At 45.1% G+C, this 12,123-nt stretch overlaps 1 protein-coding gene across 9 annotated transcripts in view; it reads left to right on the top strand.

Moving 5' to 3' along the window:
- The window catches only part of inpp4b (inositol polyphosphate-4-phosphatase type II B), a 506,601-nt gene that overhangs the window by 455,206 nt on the left and 39,272 nt on the right, over nt 1–12,123 (top strand). For 4 of the 9 annotated variants that reach the window (XM_039750183.1, XM_039750187.1, XM_039750188.1 and 1 more), the window contains one exon: nt 4,163–5,342. The exons of the other annotated variants lie outside the window; for them this stretch is intronic. In XM_039750183.1, the coding sequence (XP_039606117.1) occupies nt 4,163–4,340 (178 nt within the window). In that variant the 3' untranslated portion in view covers nt 4,341–5,342. Of the gene's footprint in view, nt 1–4,162; nt 5,343–12,123 lie in introns of those variants that run through there. 9 annotated transcript variants of the gene reach the window in all.

Below are 12,123 nucleotides of genomic sequence, written 5' to 3'. Positions count from 1 at the left end.
ACAAAAAAGAAGTCCTGTACAAGAAATGAAATGGGACCCATTGTATCTCAAATTGTTGTAAATCACTTTGGATAAAGTCGTCTGTCAAACAATAAGTTATAATAATAATACACAATTGTCCATGAATAAACCATTCGTGTCGTATGTCACTTTTCCTAGTGACTTGGTCCTTATTGATGCTCAGTATAAAAGTGTATTCTTTTGAACTGAAATGGGTAATCAGTAAGAATAATGTTGTTATCGTTATTAATTTTTATGTTTTTACGCCATTCACTCGACTTATTTCTTTTCGTGTTTTTCATCGGTTGTGTGTGGTCCCCCTTTAACGTCTGCAGATGTGAACGTACATGTAAAGAAGTTTGGAGATCAGAAGGGGTGGCAGGGGATCCCTAATCAAAGTAAGCAGATGCACATGTAAATGCAAGCGATTTTGGGGGTCAGGTGTTGGGGGTCCTGATGAGAATGCAAATTGAAATGGCGTATCACCTGAGAGAGCCGTTAAGTTTAAACTGAAGCCATCAGTCCACCATTATACCTCACTCGTGCGAATCAACACCTCCCCTCACAGCCACAGTGCCTGGTGGGCTCACTGGGGCTTCATAGCTACGCTTGCTAACCACTGAGCTTTGCTGAACTTTCTCCTTCTGTTTCACGCCTCATTGTACCTCACGCCAAATGTGATCCCGTCTCCTTTTTCCTGTCCAGGTCACCACACCCCCTCACCTTTTTCAGTCATCCATCCACCCTGTTGGTTAAGGCTGCTGTTCATGTGACAAATGAATTACTTTTGCTGTGTCCTTCATTCGCATAGAGCCAGCTGTAAGAGCAGTACAGAGCATGCAAATTACCATAATATTAATAAATTATCGACAAATAAGAACATTTTTTGACAAAAAAAAACACGCCGTCTAATTTTCTTTTCTCTATGATGTTGCCAAACTTCAGTGTTTTGAGATTTTGGGGTATTTAGTTTTTCTATTGTAGGGGAGGGGGTTTTCCACTAATCATTGATATATCGAAATGTCCTTTCTTAGTGGACAACGATGGCCTTTGATGTACCATCCTGCCAAATTTCAGCTTTTTAACTAAACGGGAAATAATAAACAAGTGAGGGAGTCAGTCCATTTTGTGTTTTATATAAACAGAGAGACAGAAAATACCCAACACGTCGTGGCAGCGTCAACCAGCCATCATATATAGACATCACCTTGAAGGGGCGGGGTTTCAGTGCTCCACCGGACGTTCACTGATTGGCTGATGGGAGGGGCTTTGGGTGTCACCTTGCTTGCTAAGCGACCTTAGAACCAAAATCTTTTTCGATTTGTCCGCAAAATGGCAGCATAGTTTTGCTGAAGTTTTTTTGATCATCGAAACTCAATGGCCTCACTGGCACTCTCACATTACGCACACTTGCAGATGGAGGGCAGGGCTGCAGTTGCTGATCTTGTCACCAGAGGATGCCAATTTACACGACTAGAAAATCACTGGAGATGTCAAATTATGCGACTGTGTGGCAATGTTCCTGTACTGTTTCGCATTTCTAAATTATTGCGGGCCCCTCCCTAAGTCGGGTGGCAAATGATGTGCTGCCTGGCGGAGTTGTTGCCCATTCCAAGGGTTCACAGGCTGAGATTTCAATCTTGTCCCTTTTTTGATTCTATTAAGTAAATAAAACAAGAGACATCAGACAGACGAGCGTCTCTTATGTTTGTGAGGACCAACACAGCCGTATTTCTTATTCCTCGTCACTGCAGTCGACAGTAGTAAGAAGACACAAAGATGTTCATACAGGGTCGGGGGACACCCAAAGGCAACCCTATATATTGTAAAGGGCACATAGAAACGCATGCGTCAAGACTAGCCCTGCTGAGTCGATTGAGTCTGCCCCAAGATGGCCGGGGTTCCGTTTATGATGGCTTCTGGGAGAAATTGGCAGATACATATGGGCTGACCCTGCAAGTAACGTCATAGATGGTGCCGCGTCAGTCTTCCTTTCTGCAGAGGGGAAAGAAAAAGACATAGTGCTATTTCTCAGTGCCATTTGGGTGGTCCGGGGTAGTATCGTCATCACCTAAGCCCATAAGTTGTTCCCTAAGTGCATGCGTGTGACAGCATTGTACAGGGTGGCACAGGGAAATGGGAAATTTTTGATTGACGTTCGATGCACGAAGAAACACATTCCAAAATACATTTAATGGATTGTACAGGAGGTTCACCGACAAAAGCGCGATAGACATATGCGCCCCGACAGAACCGCGACATACAAAACCCGCTAACTGGTTTTCGACAAATGCGCAGCGAAAAAATCGCCACGTCAAAATCGCGAGAGAGGCCAAGAGAGTGGGACGCGTACGTGCGCATTATGTACACATGTGCTAGGTTATAACTGTCACAAATGCTGATGGCATGCCACGAAGAAATAACTCAGTCGAGGGTTGGCATAACGCGTCGTATACAAAGCGGAATTACCAGCAGTCAGGCAGCCAGCAAGTCTAAATACGCTCAACTATCAAGACGTCTTGCTGCCATTCTTCCTGCAGGGCGTGATCTTAAGGACTATCTGCGCGCCATGCTGATTGCATGCCACATCTCATAATATCCATCCATCCATTTTCCAACCCGCTGAATCCGAACACAGGGTCACGGGGGTCTGCTGGAGCCAATCCCAGCCAACACAGGGCACAAGGCAGGAACCAATCCTGGGCAGGGTGCCAACCCACCGCAGGTCTCATAATATTAACTTCTAAAATAAACATTATTATATACGCTTTAAACTAGTAATTCATATTTAATGAAACTTTTGCGATTTTGTCGGGGCGATTTTGACGCCGCGTTTTAATCGGCGCTAGTTTGTCGGCGCTCATATGTCTATCGCGCAAATGTCGGGTCACAGTACAGGATATGATGGTAATCGATATTCATTCAATATTCATTTTATGTTTTGAAGAAACATCACAAAGGTGTTGTCCATTTCTCCGTACACATTCTGACAGCCTGCATTGCTCGACGTAACACGTCAACTGAAATGCCAGCGATTTCCTCTTCAGTCCTCCATTTTAGTTCAGCAATGGTTGCAGGACGTGTGCGGTCCACTTGGCTTTTAAGATGTCCCCACAGAAAAAAAAACACAGGATCTCGGAGGCCATGGAATGTCACCATTGTGCGAAATGAATCGTCTTCCAACCAATCATCAAATAGCTGCCATCAATTGTCGGGCTGTATGTGAAGTGGCTCTACCTGGGGGCTTCTTTTTTTAAGGCTGAACCCATTCCTTCGAAATTATGCACGCAGACGGGACACGGTCATGACATCGTAACTGGTAATAACTCCAAAATTCCCTTAGTGTGGCACTATCATCATTCTTATAAGAGGCTTTCACAGTGAACCCTCGTTACACACCACTACTCCATTACAACTAATGGCAAAGGGTTCAAAACGAGGTCGCATTGGCCCCAAACAACTGCCCATGCCCCAGGGTCGCCAACACCTAGTTCCAAAATTTCCCGTTTCCCTGCACCACCCTGTACTTCCAGATGAGCATTCATTGGGTGTCAGCTGTCACGTTCACAAAGTCGCCCCCTACGACTAAAGACACAATGAAACAGGTGCAGACTATCTGGAGTGAGTCGCAGGGTATGTCACACCACGTGACCGGATGTCACAGGAGCACACCATGGCCGTCCCCGACTCGCTAAGATTATGAAAATTGATGGAGGAATCGTGTAATGTGACAGGGCCTTGAGTTCCACCACAGTTTCAACTGGTCATTAATCAGATAAAATGAATTAGAAATAGTCACGTGCCTGTGCTGATTATCAGATTGATTGCTAAATATGCTAAAAAGCAGATGGACGATGCCATGACAAAGAAAATATATCTGGAGTCTTCTCATTGTAGAAAGTATGAAAAGTACTTTTTATTTAAATTTTAATATTTACAGAAGAGACAAACGTGAGCACAGATCTCGTCCCCAGTCCCTGTGCGGCCCTCTCGTCTCACGTCCATGCCTGTCTTTTTCCGTCTTGTCTCATTCCAACTTCCCGTCTCACTCTCCCCATGTGCATTTTGTTTGTTTTTTTTTCAGAAATGTGTATGTGTGTGTGTGTGTGTGTGTGTGTGTTACTAACCTGCTGGTGTTTTGTCTGTTCTTGACCCCGTTCAGCAGTCAACACCCCCAGGGAGATCTGACTGAGGGGGACGACCCCGAGGCGGGCCCTGTAGCTGATAACAAGCCACCGTCCCGCCACTTCTACCCGGTGGCCCTGCTGCTGGTCAGCTCGCACTTGCTGGTTGTCTGGCTGATTTTAAGCCTCTCTTTACTACTCGCCAAGTATCAATGAACTCCTACGGCTTTCAGGTGACCGTGGACTGGAGGAGGAACAAACATGAGGTACGACGACACCTTTATCGATTTGAGGAAGTCTTCACAAATGGATTTTACAAACCTACCGAAACGTCTTGAGGACGCACGCGTTCAGAATGGCGTCTGTAAAAGCCTGCAGGACGTGGAGTGGCTCAACCGTTCCTCCTCTTCGAAAGACGCTCACAGGCCTTGCAATATCTGACAGTGGTCACTTATAAAATGCCAATAAGAATGCTGCTTCCAGGTGGGCTCAGATGGCTGAGGTGAACAGCACAAAGGCAGCGGCAGAGGGGACGGGGCTGGGGGGGTCAGCTGTGAGTGTGCAGTTCGGGTGCTTACCTTCATTCATTCATTCAGCCGATGTGTTTAAACCCCATTCTACCATGTGAGCGCTTGGTCGGGATGTCAGAGGGACTTTATAGTGCCTTTACAGAACATTGCACCAGACTTGCTTGCAAGGGTGCCTGACATTTTTGTTAGCTACTTGGAGGCCTTTCATAGCACCCAGGCTTTCCTTCCATCCTTTTGTCTGTGCAGTCAATGAATCAGCCTGACCCGGACAGTCCGAAGCTATCTGGGCACCAACCACAGGGAGGGCAGCTATTCACAAGCTTCACCGCCTGCCATGGACACGCCACACACACACACGCATGCATGCCAGGGCAGTTCAGAGGTACCAACCAGCTTGATCTGCAGAAAGACAAAGAGGGCAAGTGCAAACTCCACAGAGCTGGAAGGCAGAAGAAATGGCCAAGAGGAAGGATTCGTTGTTTTACTTTTTTCAAATGTGATTTTTGATATAAAACTACTTTAAAAGATGCATTTATTTTATATAGTGCCTCTCTGAAAACGGCACCGACATCAGGCACTCACCTGTGCTGTTTAATTGCTTCATTTCCCCATGGGACCAAATGTGAAAGGCAACATCTAAAAGTATAGTAGGCAGGATGAGATAGATAGATAGATATGAAAGGCACTATACGATAGATAGATAGATAGATAGATAGATAGATAGATAGATAGATAGATAGATAGATAGATAGATAGAGATTTATTTTAATTGTAGTATAGTAGGCAGGATCAGAAAGATAAATGTGAAAGGAGCTATATGATAGATAGATAGATAGATAGATAGATAAATACAAGAGAAAGGCACTATATAATAGATAGATGATAGATAGGAAAGGCACTATATGATAGATAGATAGGTAGATAGATAGATATGAAAGGCACTACATGATAGATAGATAGATAGATAGACATTTATTTTAATTGTAGTATAGTAGGCAGGATCAGATAGATGTGAAAGGAGCTATATGATAGATAGATAGAGATATAGATAGATAGAGATTTATTTTATCTATCTATCATATAGCTCCTTTCACATCTAACTATTTATCTATCTCATCCTGCCTACTATACTAAACTTAAAATAATTCTATCTATCTATCTATCTATCAATCATATGGCGCCTTTCATCTATCTATCTATCTATCTATATATCATATAGCTCCTTTCACATTTATCTTTCTGATCCTGCCTACTATACTACAATTAAAATACTTCTGTCTATCTGTCTTTCTATCTTTCAGTTCCATCTGTCTGTCTTTCTATGGCGCCTTTCCATAATGAATGCCAACTCCAAAGTATTTTGCTATCACCCGTTCTTTCCTTTTCCAGCCCACATTGCCCAGTATTCTATACACTGTAGCTGCCCAGTCTCACTTGTTGAAATGAGCTCACCGTGTGGCCACATACGTACATACAAGTCCCACCTTGTTTTCTAATCCCCCCTTTCCATCGCTACTAATTGCCTTACCCCTGTGAGTATGCGCTATGAGTGAGTGTCTTGTGCATGGACGCCGATTGTTATTTGTTCAAGATGAAGCTTTTCTTGGCTCGCTATGTGGTCGCGTCCCCTCCCTGTCATTTTACTAGAATGGTTCATGCTTTTATCGGGTCTGGCCTACCATTTACTTTGGTAAGATGTATCATCACTTGTAATTAATGAAATATATACGTTATTTTTATATTCAACGATGTTGATGCAACTGGGTAAATAAACCGATCAATCACAGATGATCTCCTCATGTCACTTGTCACTTCTTTATGCACATTTTATTTTGTGAAGGGAGTGGTGCAGCGTAACAAGAGCAGGCCATGCTGTCACCGCTCCAGCAGATTTGAGATATCACTGAAAAGCAGAGGAAGGCTTCACTATAACAGTGTGCCTTCAGGGCACTTGTGACTTCGGCCCACCTCAGGGACTCCAGCCCACTCACAACACCAGCCGCAGTCCCTTCAGGCTTTGCCATGGATGTGGACTGCGTCTCCTAGAAACTTTGTAGGAAGCTTCCGTATATGGGGAGATAAGGAGAAACGTGGAGACCAAATATATGAAGTGAACCTCAGACACTTTGAATAACTTAATGGGAAGTGTTAATGGGGGGTATCCGTCAGGTCACAGGCCACAGGCCACGTCATTAACATTTTCCTTTAAAATATACACACAGATATTTGTCTTTCATCCAATACGCCAGTGTTTTTAACCCCCAAATATGGTGACTTTTGAAAACTCTCTCCACAGCCTGCAGTCACCCTGAAGGGTGTGAGGAGTCCACAGGGAATGGATGGGGGTTTCAGCCAGATGAGCTCCTTTAATCGAAACAAACAGAACTGCACAGATTTCACAAAACAGCAAAGTCACACAAGGGGGCGCCGTCCTCCACCAGGCTCGGGAGCAACATGAGACGCCTCCTACTGGGCAAGCCCAGACCAGGAAGGGGGCAGGGCCTTCTATGGGCGGAGTCAAATGCATTTAATTAGCTGCAAGTGAAAGTGAAAAGAGTGTTTACGACGGCGCCTCCTGTCTGTCTGGGGTGGTACTGCTAACCTCTAACGAGCCCTGAAGGTGACCCCCGGACACGACCGGCCATATATTACTAAATATGGATGACACAGCACTGTTATGTGGTTGGGTGCTTATTACTGTCTGGCCGAGAAACATACAGGTGACTTTCTTACTAAATTAAACTGGAAGAAGTGCGTCAAAAATGAAACTAGAAAAACAAATACAGTGGTACCTTTGGAATAAGTCCAACTTGGTATACGTCCTGTTTGGACGCGAAAAATTTTGCTTGGTATACGAACTTTGTTTGGAATACGACTCTCGTGCTAGAACACCGAGCGCTACCCGTGTTTACCTCTCGAGACGAAAGCCACGACTGCCCACGAGCGCCAGTACGCCAGTTGCTAGCATTCAGTGAACAACCCGCACGATAACTCTCTGTGAATTTTCACGTGATTTTGTGTTTTTTCGTGTAAATTTGAATTGATTGTTGAAAAGTCTGAAGGTGGCACGCGTATCCGGGACATGGCTGCTGCATACCGTATGCCGAGAACGACGGTATCTACGAAAAGCAAAGACGTTATTAAAAAGTGAAGTGGGGTTAAATTTTCATTTATTTCATCTAATTGCTTTTGTATTTCTGTATTTTAGTATTAAGCAGTCTTTAAATTATTTTATACAACCCCATCAATGTATAATATGCCAATAACAATAGGATTTGTTTTCATGGGAACGGATTAATCATTTTCCCTTTATTTCTTATGGAAAAAAATCATGTGGTATACGTCCTGTTTGGTATAAGTCCAAGGACGTACACCGAGGTGCCACTGTACAGTGATACATTGGAATCCGAACTTAATCTGTTCCAGAACCCCGTTTGAGTTCCAAGACAATTGTTCCCTTTTAAAATAATAGAAACTGGATTAATCCATTCCTGGGTCCCGCAAACTTGAATTTTCAAAATGATTTTAACAGTAAATACACCGGATTTTAAGGTAAAATATTAACAAATAATAATAGTATTTGAATAAAAATGTAAGTTAATAAAATTAGAAATATAAAAACCTGTATTTACCTTAAAAAGGAATGATGCATGTGGAAGCTGGAGGAGGAGGAGGAGGAGGAAGAGAGATTATTGCTTGGAAGGCGAGTCGCCCTCCATGATAACATCTGGTAACTGCGTTTCTGGTGGTTCTGGTGCGACTTCATTCTTTGGCTTTTGCTGGCTTTAAACTTCTCCTTTTGAGCACCAGTGTCAGGCGTTCCTTTCACAAAATCATCGTGGAGGTCCTCAGCTTTCTATCTATCTATCTTCTCACAAATTATTGTCTCAGAAATCACATCACCAGCCAGCTGTTTTCCATTAATCCAAGTTTTTCCATCTCTTCCATACTTTTCGATCTCCCAGAGGTCAGTGTTGTAACCCCTTTCGCCACATCAGCTGCTTTTATAGCTTCTTTCCATCCATTATCCAACCCACTATATCCTAGCTACAGGATCACAGGGGTCTGCTGGAGCCAATCCCAGCCAACACAGGGCACAAGGCTGGACAGAAACCCCGGGCAGGGCGCCAGTCCACCACAGACGTGTTCCAAATGCAAGTAATATACCAGTCCCTACAATTTGGTGATAAGCCAGAGCTATCAAGGAGGACATTCCTCCTCTTCCTCCACTCTTCCTCTTTTCACCAAAGCGTACACACCCAGTGAAGTGAACGATTGTGTCATCAAGCCCGCGGCTGGCATCGTGACCTTTCTCTTTATGGATTTTTTCAACCGATGTAGGTGAACATGTACGTCAAGTCGGTCATTTGAGCACGGGCAGAGATGCTGTACCGTCACAAACAACGTGGAAATGCTAGCGTGGAGGGGGGCTAAGGGGGGCATTTCAGTTTAGAAAAAACAATTAATAAAAGTCGAAAAAAGACGGCAAAGAGATCAAAGCAAACAAAGTAGCACTAAGAAGACAACCAATGAGGGCTTTGGACTCCGCCCACGTCACCCAGATATGGCCCTGCCCCTTCCAGGACGCCACAAAAAGGGGCATCTCATTTCGGTCCCGTGTTGAAGTGCAATAGCAAAATGTTTCTTTTTAAGGCTTTTCATAAATTTATTTAGGGGGGATCGTCAGTTTTAAATAACGCAGTAGAGGTGTGGACGCGTGACAGCAGTAGACCCCTGATTGTAACACCAAATTCGTCGGGGGGCAGCCCTACCATGTCTGTACAAAAGGGTGGCTCAAAGTGACATACAAAAACAGAAAGAATTATAATCACTTTGGCCTTATAAAATACACGTCTTTAAATTGAGTTTATGCGTATTTTTGAAGCCGTGCATTAATGAGGAAACTGGGGGAAGTCGACAGCAGATACGCAGACGACTTTAAAGTAAACCAGTTAGTTATTCATAATGACGGTCACTTCTTATGACGAATCTCAATTTTAAGACCCTGTCACGTTACACGATTTTTCCAGCGACATTCAGTCCCAGACTTTCACAATACTAGCGAGTCGGGGGGCAGTCATGGTGCCCTCCTGTGCCCACTTTGCGTGTAGTCTGACATCCCCTGCAACTCAGTCCCACTCGTCTGCTGTAATGTAACTGTAATGAGTGCTCAGGGCAGCAGCAGTTTTACGTAGGATGGAATCGGGCGACAAAATAACGAGCCAAAGCCCACCGAAACATGCAGAGCATAAGTGGGGGTCTTCATGTTTTCTAAGTCCACACGTACATAAATCAAATTCGTGGACGTGTTTCCCATCAACCGGTGGCCATCTCTGCACCTTTGTTCCCTGAGGGTATGCCAGATGGCGTATGGGCAGCCTTGGTGCCAGATTGTCGCTTTGATTCCGAGGGTCTTGTCTTGTATCATTAAGGCGGAGTATCGTTAAGCTGATTAGGACACACAAGTTAGAATTTCGCTGGAGTTTATTCCTGAAGTTCGCTCTTTCAGTGTCGTGCCCAGTAGCGCTTGTCTAAATGAAATCACCATGTGGCGCCACAGACATCCAAGTCCCCACCTGTGCGTTTAAATGACACTCGTGACCCCACAAATCTATTCACGGCTTCTTCTCAGGACCTTCCCAGCGTCTTATCAACAGCTGCCGGAGTTTAGTTTGGCTCGCAGGCCCAAGTTATCTTTATAGCTAATGAGCACAGCTGACCTGCACCAAATGTCAGGCTGCTCGCTGGCGACCGTGTCACGCCAACATCATATTTATTTATGACTCTGAACAGGATAAACAGCCAAGGCCTCCATAGAGCAGGGTGTGGGTGCGGAATGAATGTATGATGAACAAAGTTTAAAAAACAACACAAAGTCGACAGGCACACAAATATAGCAGGGACTCTGAGTTCAAGGTTTATTGGTTGTCAGCGGCTGGCGCTTTGAACTGCGTGTTGGCGCAGCGGTTGGCGCTGCAGTCTCTCAGCCGTCACGACCTCGGCTTGATTGTGTCTGCTCAGTCCCAGTCTGCTTAGGTTTGTCACGCCGGTTTGGTTCTGGCAGCCCACTTATTACTGTGACATCTCAAAGGCATGCGGCCCAGGGTGCGAGACCGACCGTGGACTGCCGTGATTAGATTAACTTTAGGAATCCCAAAGGGAAACTGAGATTCACAAAGCAGCAGAGACATGAAAACGAGGGTATAGGACTGACGGGACAAAGAATACAGCCAATCAATCAATATATATTGTGCAGAAACTTCAAAATGAACTTGAAGGGTACATCAGAAGGAAGCCTGATAGCAGCGGGCAGTAAAGACCCCACAGCACGCCATGGTGGAATGAGCCTGTTGCCAAAAGTGCTCCAGGACAGCACCTCCTGGAGGGGAAGGAGGGGATTTTTTTTCTAAATTTTGCCTCCATCCTCTTTTCCACATCAGCTTCCAGTGGTGTGTCCGGACTTTGCTGATACGTTTTTTCAGGCGTTGTGCTTCTTTTGAGCCGCAGTGTAGAACACCACACTGGCTGCTATGGACTGCTAGAACATTTCCAGCAGTTGCTGCATACATCAAAAGTCCTGAGGCTCCGGCGGAAAGTCCAGTCTGCTCTGGCCCTCCATGTGTTGTAAGACCAGTCCAGTTGCATCCTCCGCCTGAGTGCTGTCTGGTCTCAGATGCCCCTTGGAATGCCAGAAGTCCACCATTAGTGTTAGTTACGGTTAGTCTCCATTATTACTTCAACTTAGGATGGAGGAATCATCTGACCATTTCTGTAGCTGGTATTGTACTGGAAGCCTGTTGTGTAAATGGGAAGGGGGGCAGGACAGCACCCTGAGGTGCTCCAGTATGACCCACCACCATTTCTAACCCTCTGCCTCACAAACTGCTGTCTGTTGGTCAGGTGGTCCATGATTCAGGAGACTGTGGCGGGCATCAAGATTGAAAGCCCTGAATTGTTTTTCCCAGTCAATGAGGAAGTGGACTTTGGACTGGCGTGTTGTCCAGGGTTCTCCTTGGCTCTGCTCCATGGCCTCTCCACTTCGGCCTTCTTGTTAGCCTAAACACTTCCACCCTGATTTAAATTCCTCCATCTGCCATGCCTAGTGGCATGGCCCACACTGACATGGTGGATGCCCCCTCTACACCGTGAGACAGGTGAAGAGGTCCTCCACACCTAAAGGGACCCCCTCACCAGACCAGACCTCCACAAAGTCAGCCACACAAAATATATGTCATTTATAATATTTTTCTGTGTGTTTAGGGCTAAAAGAAGCCATGCAAGCAACAGACCTGCGAGCGCACAAAAATCCGCCAAAGTTAGCGAGTAGACAACCAGGAGATCCATCGCGATAAGACAAAGAGAATAACGAAGTGCTGCCCGAATCAAACCACTTAACTGCACTGCTAAACTACTGACGATAACATCTAAAGCTTCAGTCGAAGACGACTTGCTACCCCTAAGTCACCGTG

Source organism: Polypterus senegalus, chromosome 4 (genome assembly GCF_016835505.1).
Source record: "Polypterus senegalus isolate Bchr_013 chromosome 4, ASM1683550v1, whole genome shotgun sequence".
Lineage (NCBI taxonomy): Eukaryota > Metazoa > Chordata > Cladistia > Polypteriformes > Polypteridae > Polypterus > Polypterus senegalus.
Note: the sequence above shows the minus strand (reverse complement) of the source record. Positions and strands in the feature narration are given on the sequence as shown.